Below are 21,948 nucleotides of genomic sequence, written 5' to 3'. Positions count from 1 at the left end.
ATGGGGTCGCTAAGAGTTGGACACGACTGAGCGACTTCACTTTCACTTTTCACTTTCATGCATTGGAGAAGGAAATGGTAACCCACTCCAGTGTTCTTGCCTGGAGAATCCCAGGGACAGCAGAGCCTGGTGGGCTGACGTCTATGGGGTCACACAGAGCCGGACACGACTGAAGCAACTTAGCAGCAGCAGCATTAATAGAATATTTTACAAACTTCTTCATATTAATACTGACTATAGTAGTAATCTTAAAGACTGAAATTAATAATGGTTCTCAAGACTCTAGGCTGGCAAGGGCTTGAAAGTGATTTTATTGTAGTTTTATTTTTTATAAGATTATTCAATAGAGAGATTTTTGTTACTGATTCCAAATAAGAATGATGTGGAGTTTAGCTCCAGCGTTTGTTTCTTTCATTTCCAAGAAAAAATGAAATATTAGAATTATTTGTTTTACAGGGACAGGTTTTGAGAGCATGGCTTGATATTACAGGAAGAAAAGAACCTTACACTAAAAAAGCATTAAGATACTTTGAAGAGGGATTGCAAGATGGGAATGATATTTTTGCTCTTCTGGGTAAGGTGAGTTGGAGTTAGATTAATAAAATGATGTTTTAAAATTTATTTGTAATATATCTGAAACCCAACAAAACTAAGTAGCTCAAAATGATGGTTTTAAGTGTTACTTTCAACTCTCAACTGCATTTGTATGGGATGATGAACAGTAAACGAGGGAAAAGCACTTCCAAATTCTTGAATCCTGGGTCAGTTTCAATTATTTTCGTTGTTGCTCTTGTTAGTTGTCGGGTTCCTATATTATTTACTCACCAGACATCTGTGATGTGTCTTAATATGTGTGAGGCATCACTACACACTAGGGACACCCTGAGCAAGATAAAATGTCTTTCTTTTATGAGGCTTATGTTCTACTGGTGGAGAGAGACAGTAAACGAAGTGAGTTATGTAGTATATCAGAAGGTGATAAGTATAATGGAAGAATATGGAGCAAGAAGTACAAGTGGGGTATGAAAGCAGTTTTAAATGATGTCGTCAGAGAAAGTGACATTGGAGCAAAGATGTATAGGAGGTGAGGTTTAAAGGCATGTGGACCCCTAGGGAGAGCATTACCAATAGATGAGTAGAGAGTTCATATACCTCAAGGCATGTTCCTCTAGTCTGGAGGCTGAAGCAGAATGAGTGAAGGGGAGAGGAGTGAAGGAGTGCGGGAAAGAAGGCGAGTGTCAGGGCAGGTGGGCGTGGATGGGATGGGACGAGAGGCTGGCTGCTTCTGTAAAGCCCTTGGCTCTTGCTTTGAATGGGGCAGGTTGGCAGCCAACGAAAAGAGAAATAACACGATCTCTCTTACCCATACATTGGGAGGGATAACCAAGTGGCAAAGTCATTAGAAATCATTGGGTGGAAGTGTTTAATTTGGACTCTTTTTTCAATCCCATTGATGACCTCGAATGCCTTAAATTTTTTTTTTTAAATTTCAGCAAAAAGACACTAAATTTATATGATGAAAGTGAAGTGAAAGTGAAAGTCGCTCAGTCGTGTCCGACTCTTTGCGACCCCATAGACTATACAGTCCATGGAATTCTCCTGGCCAGAATACTGGAGTGGGTAGCCTTTCCCTTCAGTCTATTAAATTAGCAACTAGGGGGAGGGGATAAAAAAGAAAAAGAGGATTATTAGTGTCTTGGCTACTGCCAATGTCCCTACATTGCTCTTGTCAATTTCCATGGCTAGTGAGCTTGTTCAGATGCTTGTCATCAGGACAACTAGAGTTCATACTGATTGGACTCCGGTTTTGCCTAATGGCACTGCTAGAGCTTATGGGTATATAGCGAGGTGTTTTGTTTTTTTTTTAAGTTTTTCTGTATCATTTCTGTTCCGCTCTAGTCCTTAAAGCAAAGCTAGTAGATAATCTTCTCAGGTAGGGCTATTTCAAGTGTTAATATAAGCAACTTAGGAGGATTTTCCCTTTTCCTCTAATACTTTTTAGACTGGTTTAAATTCTTTTTCTGCTATAACCCGTTCCAATTATGTATGTATTTTTCAGTTCATTCAGCCAGAGGCTCGCATTAGTTGAATTCCAACCAGGAATGATATAAACCAATTATATAGCAAATTTAGTTTCATTTAATATGGTATGTTGCATTCATGTGGGAGGTAATGGTCTAAGGAAGAACTAGATGTGCTCTGTTGGCATAATTTTGTTATTTTAAGTTACCAGCTATTCAGACAGATTCCAAAGGTGTCTATATATTTTTAAAAATTATCTTTATTCTTCTTTGCTATTACTGTATGCCATTGAGAAGTTTAAATACTTTATTTTGATGCAGTCAATGGCATCATTGGATGGTTCTCACACTTTTCTTTTAATTCTGTGGGAATATAATCTCAAACTGATTTCAGGAATGTATTGCAGTTATACTGTGCATCTGTTGAGGCAGATGCTCATTTTGAACTGAGATATTCTAGGACTAAATTTATTCCTGAAGGGGATTCAGTAACACGTTTTTAAAAATCTGATATATGATAAATAGGCCTCATCATCTGTTCTTAAAGCACAGACTATATTTGTAGATTTATATTTTCTGACCATGAAAGTAATTTAATGTACATTGTAGAAAAATTTTAGAATACAGTAATACCTGAATTAAAAATAAATATCAGCATTGGAGATAACCAGGTAAACTTATTATATTGTAAATGACATCTCTTTGTTTCATAAATATAGATCTACAAATTAACATAATGACCTTTAATGGTACCTGAAATCTTATTGAATAAATACGCTGTCATTTAACCCTATGTGGCCAAATTTTGGGTTACTTTAACTTTTTCTATTGTAAATAATTCTGCCATAAATATCCAGTTATGTCTTTAAGGTAATTCTTAGAAGTGAAAATATTGAGATAGTTTCGCAATTTATATTGCTTCTCTCTCAAATTTTCTTAAGGCTGAAGGTAATTTTTTTAAAAAGATAAAAATTTCTTAGTTTTAGATGCTACTGACAGATATCCTGGAAATATTTTATTCTAAAAGATAATTTTTCTGTTATTAATACATTCTTTTTGATATATGCTTCAAAATTTTTATCCTATAATTATATTTCTGTTATTTAAAAGTGAATTTTAAAACAAAATCACATTGTATAAAATATTCTGATTCTGTGTGATGTTTCAAAATTTTGTTTGATTAAAACTTACTTTTCTGAATATAGAAGTGATAACTATTCCTTACAGAAAGGTCAGAAAGCAAAAATATAGGAAATGTTAAATACTAGAATTCTACCTCACCTGCTGTGAGAACCTAAGTGTATATGATCACAGTTTTGATGTCACTTTTTACTTTTTTCTCCCATTAGGCACAATGCCTTGAGATGCGCCAGAATTATTCAGGTGCTCTGGAGACTGTGAACCAGATCATCATGAATTTTCCAAGTTTCCTTCCGGCTTTTGTAAAGAAAATGAAACTACAACTAGCCTTGCAGGACTGGGACCAGACGGTTGAGATAGCACAGAGGTTAAGTAACACAAGATCTCACAGATATCTTTGAGTCTGGTTTTAATTTCAAGAAAAAAAGAAAATCTATGTGTACTTTTCTCTTATATTTTCAATTTGATTTTTTTCAAATAATATAGAATTGAAGAAAACCTTGATATTGCATTGTTGTTAAGGACTGAATTTATTGATTTACATAAATATATATTAACACCTGAGTAGCTATTCTAAGACACTCTTTAAGGTTCAGAAGGACAATAATTACAGACCTCATGAAGCTTATATTCAAATGAGAGGAACCATGTAATAAGTAAACAAATAAGAAATTTTGTAGTGTGCTAGAAAATTATAAGCTCAATGGAGCAAAAGTAAAGCTCTAAAGTGAAACAGGGAGTTGGGGGAAGGGCTTCAATTTTATCAGCTGATCATGGAAGGCCTCTGAGAAGATGGCCCTTGATAGAGGGAGCAAGCTTGCAAACATTCCAGAGAAGGTTGCAGACAGAGGGAAACGCAAGTGCAAAGTCCCTGAGGCAAGAGTCCATGTCATATGGTTAAGGGTGGGAAGGAGCAAGATGACTAGGCGGTAACCTCAGAACAGTGGGTGGGAAGGAGAAGGGGTGCCAGGCTGTGAAGGGTTGTTCACCATTGTAAAGATTTTAGTTTTTCTTCTGAAGTCTGAGGGCCTTGGATGGTTGCCTCTCTCTTCTTCCCTCTCTGCTTTTCCTTCTTTCTCTCCAGCAGTCTCTTCTTTCTCTTCTTACTGTTAAGTTAATGAAACCAGGATTTTTATCCAGCAGGTATTCCATGATAGGAATTGTATTGATTGTGTGCCGTATTAGCGTATAACTTGTTGCTTATACTGTTTTTCCAATAAATTGTTGATGGATCCAGAGGCCTGGTTAGATTCACATTCAATACTTGTTTTTGTCTGAGTTAATTCACAAGTATTGATGTGTTCTTCCATCAAACAGACATAATCTCTGCTTGCCTCTTTTTTGTGTGATATTAGTAGCAATTCATGCTTAATACTTAGGTACTTGGTTTAGGCTTATAGTAAGATTATCTCTTTCTTTCTGCATTTCTTAGTTAGAATACTCGTATAAAGAAAAACTTCTGCTGGTTCATTATCTAATGTTACAGTTCATATAGGAAAAGTTGGATAAATGCTTGAGTCTTTGACCTCATTCCCAGGTTTCAGAAACAAGCAAAAAAGGCCCCTTGCAGACCTGGCATTCTCCAGTGGTGATTAAGGATTTGGGTTTGTTTGTTTATGTGATATAGATTAAACTTGAGTGTTTCTAACCATTTTGTTTATTGTAGTTGCTCAGATTGACTTGTCTTTGGTCATTAGTAGCTTCTTCAAGTCCTTATGACATTATCCTAGAAGTCTTTCATAGTGTCCGTACTGTTGCATATGGCGAGATATACCAGGGTTATTTTGTGTATTTACTTACCCATTATTGGTATCGGCCATTGTACAGGGCAATCTAATTCCTTTTATTGAGAAGTGGTATTTGGAGGCCACAGTTTGTGCGTAAATAAGTTTCTGATGTTTATACTTTTCAGATTTTTTTCCTAGGCACTGTTTGTGGGCTGGGAGTTGGAAGTATCTACATAATAATGTGCAGAATATATGTTTGTATCGTGGGGGCATTTAAAAAATGATAAACAGACTTGTTATATAGTTTTTAAACTTGATTTTTCTTTAACTTAGTATTTCATTAGCCATGAATGGTGTCTATAAAGTGAACATAAATATAGTTTATTTTGTCTTTCCCCATTGATAGGCATTTAGGCTATTTTGAATTTTTTGCTATTCTAATTATTGTAGTGAACACAACCACCCACTCAGCCACACACACACGCGTCTTTTTACACATGGAGAAGTATTTCTGGAGGATGGTTTCCCAAATGACAAATTACTGATTTAAAGGGAATTTTAATTTTTAGGGTAAGCTAAGCTCCTGTGAAAAGCAGATACAAACATATCTTTATTTTTGTCATCTGTAACTGTTTTGAGTGGGTGTAAGACTTGATCAGTCAGCCTTTCTCCACATTGTCTTTAAGAAACCTAAGTTCTTTCTGTTTTACAACTCTGCCTTTTCCTAAAACCTCATGATGTTGATGTACAGCTGGTAAGAGAGGGAAGAGTGTGGAGGAGTCATTCTGCTCTTCTTGAAAGTCCAGGCCCAGACATGGCACATACTGCTTGCTCTCACATTGGCCACAGCTACCTGCAGAGATGGCTGGGAGACTGGGTAACCCAGAGCCCAAGCAGATAAGGGGGAAGTGATTTTGAGGAGAGAGTGCAGTCCCTGCCTCAAATATACACATTTGACATTGGATAAATACTACTGTGTTGTGAGAAACTATACTAACTTGTACTCTCATCATTAGTCTATTGAATGTCCCCTCCCCTATCCTCAGGAATTTTGGCTATTGTCAGCGTGAGGTTTTTTGTTTTGTTTTTTAAAAAAGCAATCTAGTAGGATAAGAATGGTACCTTATTTTTATTTTCACTTCCTTGTTTGTGTTGAAATTGAGCATGTTTTTAATGCTGAAAGCTATTTTTTTCCCCCCGTATAGTCACTGGTCCTTTTTTTCTTATTAATTAGATCTGTTTGTTCCTATATTTCTAATGGATTTTGACATCTTTTAAGAAGTTCTCCATCATGTTTCTTTTCTGATGGTTTTCTTGGCCTTTTGCAGTTGACAATCAGAATAGCTTGTTAAAAAAAAATTACTAAAACCTTATAAGATGTTGGGTTGAATTGCATGAAACCTGTAGATTATTTGGGGAGAGTTTCTTTAATCCCAAATTAGTATCTTTAGGCAGCTACTGATGTGCAGCAAACAGCCACACTTCTCAGGGCGTGTGATAATACATGCTCATTTCTCACTTTGCTGTGGATCATCTAGGGTCACTGACCCAGTCGAGATGTGGCTGGGGCTCTGCTTCAAGTTTCATGTCCAGCTGAGAGGTCATGAAACCTCGCTGCAGTTTGGACTCAGGTCAGCTCTAGGGTGTTCTTCTCTGGGCTCCAGCCAAATAGCACCAGCTTCTTAGAGAAAGCCCTTCTCCTGGTGATGGCAGAGATGCAGGGGACAAGCAGAAATATGCAATGCCTCTGAAACAGGGGTGGCGCACTGCCATTCTTGTCCACATCCTGTTGGCCAAGAATAAGTACAAGTTGTAGTCGGAGGCAGTGAAGTACAAGCCTTCATTTGTAGTAGGAACTGCTCAGTTACATGGCAGAAAGCGTGTATCAGGGAAAGAGAAAAAGCTGCAGCTAATAACGTAGCATGCCATGCATTATAAGAAACCTAATGTGTTACCCTGTTTGTTCAGTTCCATCAGTTCTTCAGTGCTCAGCCTTCGTTATGGTCCAACTCTCACATTCATGTATGACTACTGAAAACACCTTGGTTTAACTATATGGACTTTTGTCAGCGAAGTAATGTCTCTCCTTTTTATTTTATTTTTTTAATTTATTTATTTATTGGAGGCAAATTACTTTACATTAATATATTGGTTGGTTTTGCAATACATTGACACGAATCCGCCCCGGGTGTACATGTGTTCCCCCTCTTGAACCCCCCCTCCCACCTCCCTCCTCCCCATATCCTCCCTCCAGGTCATCCCCATGCACCAGCCCCAAGCATCCTGTATCATGCGTCGAACCTGGACTGGTGATTCATTTCACATATGATAATATACATGCTACAATGCCATTCTCTCAAATCATCCCAACTTCACCCTCTCCCACAGAGTCCCAAAGACTGTTCTATACACCTGTGTCTCTTTTGCTGTCTCGTCAGCAGCAGCAGCATACAGGGTTAAGGTTACCATCTTTCTAAATTCCATATATATGCATTAGTATGCTGTATTGATGTTTTTCTTTCAGGCTGACTTCACTCTGTATAATAGGCTCCAATTTCATCCACCTCATTAGAACTGACTCAAATGCATTCTTTTTGATGGCTGAAAAATACTCCATTGTGTATATGTACCAAAGCTTTCTTATGCATTCGTCTGCAGATGGACATCTAGGTTGCTTCCTAGATGTCCTGGCTATTATAAACAGTGCTGCAGTGAACATTGGAGTACATGTGTTTCTTTCAGTTCTGGTTTCCTCGGTATGTATGCCCAGGAGTGCGATTGCTGGATCATATGGCAGTTCTATTTCCAGTTTTTTGAGGAATCTCCACACTGTACTAGTTTGCATTCCCACCAACAGTGTAAGTGGGTTCCCTTTCTCCACACACTCTCCAGCATTTATTGCATGTAGACTTTTGGATAACAGCCATTCTGCCTGGTGTGAAATGGTATCTCATTGTGGTTTTGATTTGCATTTCTCTGATTATGAGGGATGTTGAGCATTTTTTCATGTGTTTGTTAGCCATCTGTATGTCTTCTTTGGAGAAATGTCTGTTTAGTTCTTTGGCCCATTTTTTGATTGGGTCGTTTATTTTTCTGGAATTGAGCTGCAGGAACTGCTTGTATATTTTAGAGATTAATTCTTTGTCAGTTGTTTCATTTACTAATATTTTCTCCCATTCTGAAGGCTGTCTTTTCACCTTGCTTATAGTTTCCTTTGTTGTGCAGAAGCTTTTGATTTTCATTAGGTTCCATTTGTTTATTTTTGCTTTTATTTCCAATATTCTGGGAGGTGGGTCATGGAGGATCCTGCTGTGATTTATGTCGGAGAGTGTTTTGCCTACGTTCTCCTCTAGGAGTTTTACAGAATCTGGTCTTATATTTAGATCTTTAATCCATTTTGAGTTTATTTTTGTGTATGGTGTTAGGAAGTGATCTAGTTTCATTCTTTTACAAGTGGCTGACCAGTTTTCCCAGCACCACTTGTTGAAGAGACTATCTTTCCTCCATTTTATATTCTTGCCTCCTTTGTCAAAGATAAGGTGTCCATAGGTGCATGAGTTTATCTCTGGGCTTTCTGTTTTGTTCCATTGATCTATATTTCTGTCTTTATGCCAGTACCATACTGTCTTGATGACTGTGGCTTTGTAGTAGAACCTGAAGTCCCTGCAGGTTGATTCCCCCAGTTCCATTCTTCTTCCTCACGATTGCTTTGGCTATTCGAGGTTTTTTGTATTTCCATACAAATTGTGAGATTATTAGTTCTAGCTCTGTGAAAAATATCATTGGTAGCTTGATAGGGATTGCATTGAATGTATAAATTACTTTGGGTAGTATAGTCATTTTTACAATATTTATTCTTCCAGTCCACGAACACGGTATATTTCTCTATTAGTGTCCTCTTTGATTACTTTCACCACTGTTTTATAGTTTTCTATGTACAAGTCTTTTGTTTCCTTAGGTAGATATATTCCTAAGTATTTAATTCTTTATGTTGCAACAGTGAATGGAGTAGTTTCCTTAATTTCTCTTTCTATTTTCTCATTATTAGCATATAGGAATGCAAGGGATTTCTGTGTGTTGATCTTATATCCTGCAACCTTACTGTATTCATTGATTAGCTCTAGTAGTTTTCTGGTAGGGTCTTTAGGGTTTTCTGTGTAGAGGATCATGTCATCAGCGAATAGTGAAAGTTTTACTTCTTCTTTTCCAATTTGGATTCCTTTTATGTCTTTTTCTGCTCTGATTGCTGTGGCCAAAATTTCCAGAACTATGTTGAATAGTAGTGGTGAGAGTGGGCACCCTTGTCTTGTTCCTGACTTCAGGGGAAATGCTTTCAGTTTTTCACCATTGAGGATAATGTTTGCTGTGGGTTTGTCATATATAGCTTTTATTATGTTGAGGTATGTCCCTTCTCTTCCCACTTTCGGGAGGGTTTTTATCATAAATGGATGTTGAATTCTCTCGAAGGCTTTCTCTGCATCTATTGAGATAATCATATGATTTTTATTTTTCAGTTTGTTAATGTGGTGTATTACGTTGATTGATTTGTGGATATTGAAGAATCCTTGCATTCCTGGGATAAAGCCCACTTGGTCATGATATATGATCTTCTTAATATGTTGTTGGATTCTGATTGCTAGAATTTTGTTAAGGATTTTTGCATCTGTGTTCATCAGTGATATTGGCCTGTAGTTTTCTCTTTTGTGGGGTCTTTACCAGGTTTTGGGATTAGGGTGATGGTGGCCTCATAGAATGAGTTTGGAAGTTTCCCTTCCTCAGCAATTTTCTGGAAGAGTTTGAGTAGAATAGGTGTTAGCTCTTCTCTAAATTTTTGGTAGAATTCAGCTGTGAAGCCGTCTGGACCTGGGCTTTTGTTTGCTGGAAGATTTCTGATTACAGCCTCTAATTCCGTGCTTGTGATGGGTCTGTTAGATTTTCTGTTTCTTCCTGGTTCAGTTTTGGAAGGTTGTATTTTTCTAAGAATTTGTCCATTTCTTCCAAGTTATTCATTTTATTGCCATATAATTGCTGATAGTATTCTCAAATAATCCTTTGTATTTCTGTGTTGTCAGTTGTGATCTCTCCATTTTCATTTCTAATTTTATTGATTTGGTTCTTCTCCCTTTGTTTCTTGATGAGTCTGGCTAGTGGTTTGTCAATTTTACTTACCTTCTCAAAGAACCAGCTTTTGCCTTTGTTGATTTTTGCTATGGTCTCTTTTGTTTCTTTTGCATTTATTTCTGCCCTAATTTTTACGATTTCTTTCCTTCTCCTAACCCTGGGATTCTTCATTTCTTCCTTTTCTAGTTTCTTTAGATGTAGAGTTAGGTTATTTAGTTGACTTTTTTCTTGTTTCTTGAGGTGTGCCTGTATTGCTATGAACCTTCCCCTTAGCACTGCTTTTACAGTGTCCCAGAGGTTTTGGGTTGTTGTGTTTTCATTTTCATTCATTTCTATGCGTATTTTGATTTCTCTTTTGATTTATTCTATGATTTGTTCATTATTCAGCAGCGTGTTGTTCATCCTCCATATGTTGGCATTTTTAATAGTTTTTCTCCTGTAATTGAGGTCTAATCTTACTGCATTGTGTTCAGAAAAGATGCTTGGAATGATTTCCATTTTTTTGAATTTACCAAGGCTAGATTTATGGCCCAGGATGTGATCTATCCTGGAAAAGGTTCCATGTGCACTTGAGAAAAAGGTGAAATTCATTGTTTTGGGGTGGAATGTCCTATAGAGATCTGTTAGGTCTAACTGGTCTGTTGTATCATTTAAAGTTTGTGTTTCCTTGTTAATTTTCTGTTTAGTTGATCTATCCATAGGAGTGAGTGGGGTATTAAAGTCTCCCACTATTATTTTGTTGTTGTTAATTTCCCCTTTCATACTTGTTAGTAATTGTCTTACATATTGCGGTGCTCCTATGTTGGGTGCATAAATATTTATAATTGTTATATCTTCTTCTTGGATTGATCCTTGATCATTGTGTAGTTTCCTTCTTTGTCTCTTTTCACAGCCTTTGTTTTAAAATCTATTTTATCTGATATGAGTATTGCTACCCCTGCTTTCTTTTGGTCTCTATTTGTGTGGAATGTCTTTTTCCAGCCCTTCACTTTCAGTCTGTATGTGTCCCTCGTTTTGAGGTGGATCTCTTGTAGACAACATATATGGGGGTCTTGTTTTTGTATCCATTCAGCCAGCCTTTGTCTTTTGGTTGGGGCATTCAACCCATTTACGTTTAAGGTGATTATTGATAAGTATGATCCCGTTGCCGTTTTCTTTATTGTTTTGGGTTCGAGTTTATATACCCTTTCTGTGTTTCCTGTCTAGAGAAGATCATTTAGTATTTGTTGGAGAGCTGGTTTGGTGATGCTGAATTCTCTCAGCTTTTGCTTGTCTGTAAAGCTTATTTCTCCTTCATATTTGAATGAGATCCTTGCTGGGTACAGTAATGTGGGTTGTAGGTTACCTTCTTTCATCACTTTAAGTATGTCTTGCCATTCCCTCCTGGCCTGAAGAGTTTCTATTCAAAGATCAGCTGTTATCCTTATGGGAATCCCCTTGTGTGTAATTTGTTGCTTTTCCCTTGCTGCTTTTAATATTTGTTCTTTGTGTTTGATCTTTGTTAATTTGATTAATATGTGCCTTGGGGTATTTCGCCTTGGGTTTATCCTGTTAGAGACTCTCTGGGTTTCTTGGACTTGGGTGATTATTTCCTTCCCCATTTTAGGGAAGTTTTCAACTATTATCTCCTCAACTATTCTCTCATGGTCTTTCTTTTTGTCTTCTTCTTCTGGGACTCCTATGATTCGGATGTTGGGGCGTTTAACATTGTCCCAGAGGTCTCTAATATTGTCCTCATTTCTTTTAATTTGTTTTTCTTTTTCCCTCTCTGTTTCATTTATTTCTACAATTCTATCTTCCAACTCGCTTATCCTGGCTTCTGCCTCCGTTATTCCTCTGTTTGTTCCCTCCAGAGTGTTTCTGATCTCATCTATTGCATTATTCATTGTATATTGACTCTTTTTTATTTCCTCTAATTCCTTATTAAACATTTCATGCATCTTCTCAATCCTTTTCTCCACTTTATTTATCTGTAACTCCATTTTGCTTTCCAGATTTTGAATCACTTTCACAATTAAAATTCAAAATTCTTTATCGGGTAGGTTCCCTATGTCTTCCTCTTTTGTTTGTGTTGGTGGGTATTTATCCTGTTCTTTTATTTGCTGGGTATTTCTCTGCCTCTTCATCTTGCTTATATTGCTGTGCTTGGGGTGTCCTTGCCATCCTCTGGCAGTTTGTGGAGTTCTCTTTATTATGTAGTTACCTCGTTGTGTGTGGGGTTGGATGGGTGACTTGTTAAGGTTCCCTGGTTAGGGAAGCTTGTGTCGATGTTCTGGTGGGTGGAGCTGGATTTCTTCTCTCTGTTCTGTCCTGTTGTGGGGAGGGAGTGCTGCTAACAAATATCCCTGGCGTCTGTGGGGAGTGCTTGCAGTGTCTCGACTACTCTGGGAATGCTCCCGCTCCCGGCATGTGTGTTTTCCCTGTTTATGCTGCTCAGGCTCTAGGTTGCTCTGCTGGGAGCTGTCCACGGCTGGCACTGGGTTGCATGTGCTTCCCAGGTCTGAGCGGCTCAGTTTCAGGTCCTCGGGTACTCCACAAAGGTGCAGACTTGGCTGGGCCTTCGTTTTATGCCTTCCCCGGTCCAAGCAGCTCAGGTGACCAGGCATTTAGCAAGCACGGTCGCTGCGACTTATCGCCTCCCTGGTCCCTGCCACTCGGTTTTTTGGGTGTATAATCGGCGCACTTTCTCAGGCGGATATCGACCGGCCAGAACCGAGAAGTCTTGGTTAGCCAGGAAGCCTGCCTGCAGCTTGGTATGGGAAGCCTCTCTGCTGGGGGATGCGCCACCCGCAGCCAGCTCGCTCTGCTCAGTCCTTTGTTCTGTGAGCGGGGCTGGCGGAGTCCCAGGTTGGGGCTTTTCATGGCACAGTCTTCTTCGCTCTCGTTAGCGTGCTCAGCTTGCCCTCGGTCCTCTCTCTAATCGCTGCCCACGCCTCCCTGCCCAGCCCCCACCTGCTGGTAGCGGGTGCGGGCATCTGCGCCGCTTCTCTGCTGAGAGTTTCCTCTGGGCACTTAGTCTGTGGGTTTTAATTATTTATGTCTTTTTTCTCCCAGTTATGTGGCCCTCTGAGGTTCCAAGGCTATCCATAGACTCGCCCGTGTTTCCAGGTGTTTGGAAACTTCTCTTTTTTTTTTTTAGGCCTCCCTTCCCGGGACGGAGCTCTGTCCTTCCCTCTTTTGTCTCTCTTTTTATCTTTTATACTATTTCCTATCTCCTTTCGAAGACTATGGGCTGCTTTTCTGGGTGCCTCATGTCCTCTGCCGGCATTCAGAAGTTGTTTTGTGGGATTTACTCAGCGTTCAAATGTTCTTTTGCTGATTTTGTGGGGGAGAAAGTGGTCACCCTGTCCTATGCCTCCGCCATCTTCCCGTGCTCCTTGTCTCTCCTTTTTAATATGCTATCTAGGTTTGTCATAGCTTTTCTTCCAAAAAGCAAGCGTCTTTTAATTTCATGGCTGCAGTCACCATCTGCAGTGATTTTGGAGCCCAAGAAAAGAAAGTCTCACTGTTTCCATTGTTTCCCCATCTATTTGCCATGAAATGATGGGACCAGATACTATGACCTTAGTTATGTGAATGTTGAGTTTTGAGCCAGCTTTTTCACTCTCCTCTTTTCACCTTCATCAAGAGGCTCTTGAGTTCTTTGCTTTCTGCCATTAGGGTGGTGTCATCTGCATATCTGAGGTTATTGATATTTCTCCTGGCAATCTTGATTCCAGCTTGTGCTTCATCCAGTCCAGCATTTTGCATGATGTACTCTGCGTATAAGTTAAATAAGCAGGGTGACAATATATAGCCTTGATATACTCTTTTCCTAATTTAGAACCAGTCTGTTGTTCCATGTCCAGTTCTAACTGTTGCTTCTTCACCTGCATACAGGATTCTCAGGAGCATGTAAGGTGGTCTGGTATTCCCATCTCTTTGAAGAATTTTCCACAGTTTGTTGTGATCTACACAGTTAAAGGCTTTAGCATAGTCAATGAAGCAGATATTCCTCTGGGATTCTCTTGCTTTTTCTATGATCCAGCGAATGTTGGCAATTTGATCTCTGGTGACAGAGGCCTGGTGTGCTGTGATTCATGGGGTTGCGGAGAGTCAGATACGACTGAGCGACTGAACTGAACTGAATCTCTGCCTTTTCTAAATCCAGATTGAATATCTGGAAGTTCTTGGTTCACATATCATTGAAGCCTAGCTTGTAGAATTTTGAGCATTACCTTGCTAGCATGTGAAATGAGTACAATTGTGTGGTAGTTTGGACATTCTTTGGCATTGCCCTTCTTTGGGATTGGATTGAAAACTTGGAATTGATTTGGAATGACCTTTTCCAGTACTGTGGGCACTGCTGAGTTTTGCAGATTTGCTGGCATGTTGAGTACAGCACTTTCACAGCATAATTTTTCAGGATTTGAAATAGCTCATCTGGAATTCCATTACCTCCACTAGCTTTGTTCGTAGCAATGCTTCCTAAGGCCCACTTGACTTTGCATTCCAAGATGTCTGGCTCTAGGTGAGTGATCACACCATCGTGGTTATCTGGGTCATTAAGATGTTTTTTTGTATAGCTCTTCTGTGTATTCTTGCCACCTCTTCTAATATCTTTTGCTTCTGTTAGGTCCATACTGTTTCTGTCCTTTATTGTGCCCATCTTTGCATGAAATATTCCCTTGGTATCTCTAATTTTCTTGAAGAGATCTCTAGTCTTTCCCATTCTGTTGTTTTCCTCTATTTCTTTGCACTGTTCACTGAGGAAGGCTTTCTTATCTCTCCTTGCTATTCTTTGGAACTCTGCATTCAGATGGGTATATCTTTTCTTTTTCTCTTTTGCCTTTTACTTCTCTTCTTTTCTCAGCTATTTATAAGGTCTCCTCAGACAACCATTTTGCCTTCATAAACATATTAAGATAAAGATCCAGAGATTCTTTTGTTTTTAAATAATGAGATTGATAATTTTTATAAAGGAGATGTCATTTTACTAATGAAAATTACTTACTTAAACCATGGAGCAATCAGACCAATAAACCAAATTTGCAAGTTGTCAAATAATAATACATAATTTATTTCAACATTAACTGAAATTTTTTTACAGGTTGATGCTGCAAGATAATCAAAATTTGGAAGCACTGAGAATGCTGGCCCTTTACTATTTGTGTCGGGAGGGGGATATAGAGAAGGTAAGTTGTATTGTACTGTATAACTTTCCTGTATTAAATATATATTTAGTTACACACACATGCACATACTAAAGAGTCTTGAATTGCTTTTAGAATGTATATCATGGCAGTTTTTAGTTGAGTCCTAGAAATATACCTTAACAAAGGTGGGTATCTTAAATCACCTAGTAAAGCAAAAGTATCATATAGTTAAAATTACCCTTGAAAGCTTTAAAAATTAATTACAGCAGATGCTTTTTCTATGTAAAAGTCATGTGTCATATGATATATAATTAATGTAACAAGTGGTACTGGTTATGGAAGAGAACATACAAAATTTAATTCATAGTACTTTTATAATTTTATTGAGTTTGCATAAGTTAAATGGGTTAGGATGAAATCCCATTGAACCTTATAAGGCACACATTTCTCTGGTAGTGAACACATTGACTATGTATTTTGGTTTATGGGATGTCAAAATCCACTCTGAAGTCAGTAATATTATAACAGATAATAGATTTAGACTCTCATTTAGGGTTAAATGGGTTAATGTGATAGTACCTAGTAAGTACTTCAGTAAATACTAGAAGAATCTTAGTAGGAGCAAATCTAGGGTAAATTTTCCAGGCACTGAAATTATTTTTCAAGTACCTGATTTTTTTTGGTCTCGAAAATATTTTAAATATAAACCAGGCTATGTAGGTAATCCAAGGACTGACCTCATATAATATTAATGTTTGTAAATAAGTTATCATTCATATCTCATATGTGTCATAAATTATTGGAGAGGTGGCTTGGCATGGATAGTTAACTGGATATTATAGGTGTATTTGAATATTTGGATATCACCCAAAGGTTTCTATTCAGTAACAACTATTAAAGAAGCACATTTTATAATGCAATTTTTACTTATAATCATTGCACTTTTTATGGAAGGATCCTTTACCCTCTTGCATCATATGATTTCATTGGAAGAAGGGGAATTGATAAAAGCAAAGATTTTTTTAACATATAAATACTAATTTACTAATGTACATGTCATGTGTTACGCTATTTTTATTCTTAGTGTATTTTAAAATTATACTGAATACTTTTGTTTTAGGCTGCCACCCAGCTGGAAAACTTAGGAAATGTATTGGATGCCGTGGAACCACAGAATGCTCAACTTTTTTATACGATCACAATAGCCTTCAGCAGATCTGTAAGAGTACAGCAAAGCTCTGTTATTTGTAGCTGGAAATATAAAATTAGTCACAAATGTTGAGGCACCAAAAAGCATATGGCCTAGAGTGAAAATACTAGAAAATTCATAGATGTGCCTATGAATATGTGATACATTCTTAAGCGAGGTAGTTCAGAGGAGATACAGTTTCCAGCTATAAAAAGCCATCATGGAGGGTTCATGGAGGAAGTGGCACTTGTGAATCCTTTAAGAATAGGGAAGTGCCTTCCAGACAAAGGAAATGGAAAGTAATTTATTTTAACCAGAGCATAGGATTTATGACTAAGGTTGTTCTTTGCTTTATGTTTTTAAAACTGTTTTTTAAATGTTTTAAAGTAAGTAATAGAATATTTGGGTTGAGGAAATGGTTTCTCTCTTACTTTTTGTAATAGTAAAGAAATGAATTTTATGACAAGCACCCATAAAAAGGTAATTGGAAATGGAATAGATAAATATAGCAGAATCTTGAAACTAATACAAGAAATGAGAGGATTGAAACTATGCTAGAAAAAAATAAGAAAAAGGGCACCCTAAGTAAAATAATTATTAAAATAAAGTTGAGAGAAAATAATTAAGTTTATTAATTGTTAAATGATATGAATAAACTGAATTCTCCTAATTAAAAACAAAGGTTGTCAGATCATGTGAAATTTAGGGAAACTGCTCCCCATTACAGAAATTTGAGTTAGTGGGGAGTATTAACATCTTTTATTTACCTACTGCAGACACATAATTGTTACTAGTTTACAGCAAATCAAACAATTTAGTAAGTAACAATTCTTTCAAAGTAATGATGTTCAAAAAGTATGTACTTAATTCTGACAACATTGCCATTTCTTGAAATATTTTTGAAGGCTTTTTTTCAAGAAGATTATAAGGCGTGGTTCTCACTAGTGACACACTTGTCTTTAGGGGTAAATCAGATTCTTATCCTAGTTTTCAATGCAATAAAAAAAAAAGTTCAATAAAATATATACATCTCTATATATTATGCTATATTTACACACACACATATGTAAATATATATAAAACCTTAAATAATGATTTTCTTCTCTAATTATAAGACAGTCATAAGACAGTTTAAAAAACGAGTTATAAAAAATATACTTGTGGAGTACCATAGAAGCAATACATTTTTCAAGAGAGCTGTTTTTTAAAAGCACTACTCATTAGGATGTTTAAGTTCTGGTAGGATATAAACTCTTGATGTACTATCTAGATAGTAAATACAGTAGATTTATTATTCTTCAGTTATGAAATAATTTTCCTGTATTTTTCATCTGTGAAATACAAATTATTCATATGTACATTTAGAAAAAACAAATTCTTCCATGTTAGTAGACTTGCTTTAGTTTAACTTAATTTTTTTTCTTTTTAGTGTGGGCGTAGTCAACTCATTCTTCAGAAAACCCAAACATTACTAGAAAGAGCTTTTAGTTTAAATCCTCAGGAATCAGAATTTGCTACAGAGCTTGGATACCAAATGATTTTACACGGGAAAGTTAAAGAGGCCTTGAAGTGGTATAAGACCGCCATGACACTAGATGAAACCAGTGTCTCTGCTCTAATTGGTATGACAACTGTATCTGTGAGTGTTCCTCATACAGATGCAAATGATTGCCTTTAATACATGCCTTTAAAGAAGAAAAGACATATTTTGTAGTTTTCTACTATCTACAGCAGAAAAAAATCATGTATCTTTAAGAATAGAATTTTTGTTTCTTAAAAACTATCTGCAGGTAATAGATTTTTATGAGATAATTCCCATAAATTAAGAATTCCTTAGTAACTGATTTTATGTGGGTACAGAGCTACCCATTTCCTTTTACTCTTTTTCTTTTTTTAATCTAACTTTGTATTATGGCCCCCCAAAAAAACCTTGTTTAATATTGTTTGTGTTAACTTGAGATGTACATGCCTGAAATGATGTGGATTTTTCCCATTTTCATCTGTTTTCTTTTTAGGATTTATCCAGTGTCAATTAATAGAAGGGCAACTACAGGATGCAGATCAGCATCTAGAATTCCTTAGTGAAGTTCAGCAGTCTATTGGAAAATCAGCGGTATAGTATTTTATCAGGGTAGATTCTAACTACTTATATGAAATTTTAAATGTTTAAAAATTTAGCAATGGGATTAAAAGACTAATGCACTAATTTTAATATGTAATTACATTTATTAATTTTCCACATGATTTTAAAAATCCAGGTAAAATTTAAGTTTGAACAAATAGTGACTATAAATATCTCTTCATATACATTTGAAATCTAAGTAGAAATAAATGGCTTTATAACTGTATGGAGTAATTTATGAAAACTACTTATTTTCCAGGAATTAATCTATTTACATGCAGTTCTTGCTATGAGGAAAAATAAACGACAAGAAGAGGTTATTAATTTGTTAAATGATGTCCTGGACACTCATTTTTCACAGTTGGAGGATTTACCTCTTGGCATACAGTATTTTGAAAAGTTAAATCCTGATTTCTTGCTAGAAATTATTACAGAATATCTGAATTTCTGTCCAATGCAGGTGTGTATTTCTGGGACTTATTTTCAAAGATGCATTTACATGATGTTTTATAAAAGGTACTAATAAATTATGTTCTACAGATTAGACTATAAAATGAAAGTATTTGTATCTATATTAGTTGAAATAGTTTTTAATGAAAATATTTAATGATTACTATCAACAAATGTTTTGGTTTATAAATATTCATTTGTAATTCATAAAATCTTAAAATCTTGAATTTAAACTATTAGAAGTCATTTAATTTAGGTACCCACCTTGTATTAGAATCTACTCCGTAATATCATTAAGTGTCCCTCCCATCTTTGTTTTTTTTTTTTTTTTCCTCAGCTCCAGCACTGGAGAGCTCTCTTACTTAGGGCAAGTTTCTTTGTTTCTCCAAACCTCAGTTTATTTTTATTATTTTATTTTATTTATTTTTTTTATTGGAGGCTAATTACTTTACAGTATTATATTAGTTGGTTTTGCCATACATTGACATGAATCCACCCCGGGTATACATGTGTTCCCCTTCTGTAGCCCCTCTCCCACCTCCATCCTCCCCATATCCTCCCTCCGGGTCATCCCCGTGCACCAGCCCCAAGCATCCTGTATCATGCGTTGAACCTGGACTGGTGATTTGTATCAAATATAATATACCTGTTTCAGTGCCATTCTCCCAGATCATCCCACCCTCACCCTCTCCCACAGAGTCCCAAAGACTGTTCTATACACCTGTGTCTCTTTTGCAGTCTTGTATACAGGCTTCGGAGAAGGCAATGGCAAGCCACTCCAGTACTCTTGCCTAGAAAATCCCATGGACGGAGGAGCCTGGTCGGCTGCAGTCCGTGGGGTCGCTACGAGTCAGACATGACTGAGCAACTTCACTTTCCCTTTTCACTTTCACACATTGGAGAAGGAAATGGCAACCCACTCCAGTGTTCTTGCCTGGAGAATCCCAGGGACGGGGGAGCCTGATGGGCTGCCGTCTATGGGGTCACACAGAGTCGGACACGACTGAAGTGACTTAGCAATAGCAACAATACAGGCTTAAGGTTACCATCTTTCTAAATTCCATATATATGCGTAAGTATAATATATTGCTGTTTTTCTTTCTGACTTACTTCACTCTGTATAATAGGCTCCACTTTCATCTGCCTCATTAGAACTGATTCAAATGTATTCTTTTTGATGGCTGAATAATACTCCATTGTGTATATGTACCAAAGCTTTCTTATCCATTCGTCTCCAGATGGACATCTAGGTTGCTTCCATGTCCTGGCTATTATAAACAGTGCTGCAATGAACATTGGAGTACCTGTGTCTCTTTCAATTCTGGTTTCCTCGGTGTGTATGCCCAGGAGTGCAATTGCTGGATCATATGGCAGTTCTATTTCCAGTTTTTTGAGGAATCTCCACACTGTTCTCCATAGTGGCTGTACTAGTTTGCATTCCCACCAACAGTGTAAGAGGGTTCCCTTTCTCCACACCCTTCCAGCATTTATTGCATGTAGACTTTTGGATAGCAGCCATTCTGACTGGTGTGAAATGGTATCTCATTGTGGTTTTGATTTGCGTTTCTCTGATTACGAGGGATGTTGAGCATTTTTTCAAGTGTTTGTTGGCCATCTGTATGTCTTCTTTGGAGAAATGTCTGTTTAGTTCTTTGGCCCATTTTTTGATTGGGTCGTTTATTTTTCTGGAATTGAGCTGCAGGAGCTGCTTGTATATTTTGGAGATTAATTCTGTGTCAGTTGTTTCATTTGCTATTATTTTCTCCCATTCTGAAGGCTGTCTTTTCACCTTGCTTATAGTTTCCTTTGCTGTGCAGAAGCTTTTGATTTTCATTAGGTCCCATTTGTTTATTTTTGCTTTTATTTCCAATATTCTGGGAGGTGGGTCTTGGAGGATCCTGCTGTGATTTATGTCGGAGAGTGTTTTGCCTACGTTCTCCTCTAGGAGTTTTATAGAATCTGGTCTTATATTTAGATCTTTAATCCATTTTGAGTTTATTTTTGTGTATGGTGTTAGGAAGTGATCTAGTTTCATTCTTTTACAAGTGGCTGACCATTTTCCCAGCACCACTTGTTGAAGAGACTGTCTTTTCTCCGTTTTATACTCTTGCCTCCTTTGTCAAAGATAAGGTGTCCATAGGTGCATGGATTTATCTCTGGGCTTTCTGTTTTGTTCCATTGATCTATATTTCTGTCTTTATGCCAGTACCGTACTGTCTTGATGACTGTGGCTTTGAGCAGAGCCTGAAGTCTGGCAGGTTAATTCCCCCAGTTCCATTCTTCTTCCTCACGATTGCTTTGGCTATTTGAGGTTTTTTGTATTTCCATACAAATTGTGAGATTATTAGTTCTAGCTCTGTGAAAAATATCATTGGTAGCTTGATCGGGATTGCATTGAATGTATAAATTACTTTGGGTAGTATACTCATTTTCACAATATTTATTCTTCCAATCCACGAACACGGTATATTTCTCCATCTATTAGTGTCCTCTTTGATTACTTTCACCACTGTTTTATAGTTTTCTATGTACAAGTCTTTTGTTTCTTTAGGTAGATATATTCCTAAGTATTTAATTCTTTTTGTTGCAACAGTGAATGGAATAGTTTCCTTAATTTCTTTATTTTCTCATTATTAGTGTATAGGAATGCAAGGGATTTCTGTGTGTTGATTTTATATCTTGCAACTTTACTGTATTCATTGATTAGCTCTAGTAGTTTTCTGGTAGAGTCTTTAGGGTTTTCTGTGTAGAGGATCATGTTATCAGTGAACAGTGAAAGTTTTACTTCTTCTTTTCTAATTTGGATTCCTTTTATGTCTTTTTCTGCTCTGATTGCTGTGGCCAAAATTTCCAGAACTATGTTGAATAGTAGTGGTGAGAGTGGGCACCCTTGTCTTGTTCCTGACTTCAGGGGAAATGCTTTCAGTTTTTCACCATTGAGGATAATGTTTGCTGTGGGTTTGTCATATATAGCTTTTATTATGTTGAGGTATGTCCCTTCTCTTCCCACTTTCGGGAGGGTTTTTATCATAAATGGATGTTG

The 21,948-nt window shown here is 37.1% G+C and overlaps 1 protein-coding gene across 2 annotated transcripts in view; it reads left to right on the top strand.

Moving 5' to 3' along the window:
• The window catches only part of TTC21B (tetratricopeptide repeat domain 21B), a 124,575-nt gene that overhangs the window by 14,559 nt on the left and 88,068 nt on the right, over positions 1 to 21,948 (top strand). For both annotated transcript variants that reach the window (XM_055398931.2, XM_088829848.1), the window contains exons 5-11: positions 457 to 579; positions 3,371 to 3,528; positions 15,099 to 15,183; positions 16,265 to 16,363; positions 17,763 to 17,955; positions 18,349 to 18,446; positions 18,715 to 18,915. In XM_055398931.2, the coding sequence (XP_055254906.1) occupies positions 457 to 579; positions 3,371 to 3,528; positions 15,099 to 15,183; positions 16,265 to 16,363; positions 17,763 to 17,955; positions 18,349 to 18,446; positions 18,715 to 18,915 (957 nt within the window). The remainder of the gene's footprint in view (positions 1 to 456; positions 580 to 3,370; positions 3,529 to 15,098; positions 15,184 to 16,264; positions 16,364 to 17,762; positions 17,956 to 18,348; positions 18,447 to 18,714; positions 18,916 to 21,948) is intronic.

Source organism: Moschus berezovskii, chromosome 2, assembly GCF_049115385.1.
Source record: "Moschus berezovskii isolate FMDL1 chromosome 2, NW_MosBer_1.0, whole genome shotgun sequence".
Classification (NCBI taxonomy): Eukaryota; Metazoa; Chordata; class Mammalia; order Artiodactyla; family Moschidae; genus Moschus; species Moschus berezovskii.
Note: the sequence above shows the minus strand (reverse complement) of the source record. Positions and strands in the feature narration are given on the sequence as shown.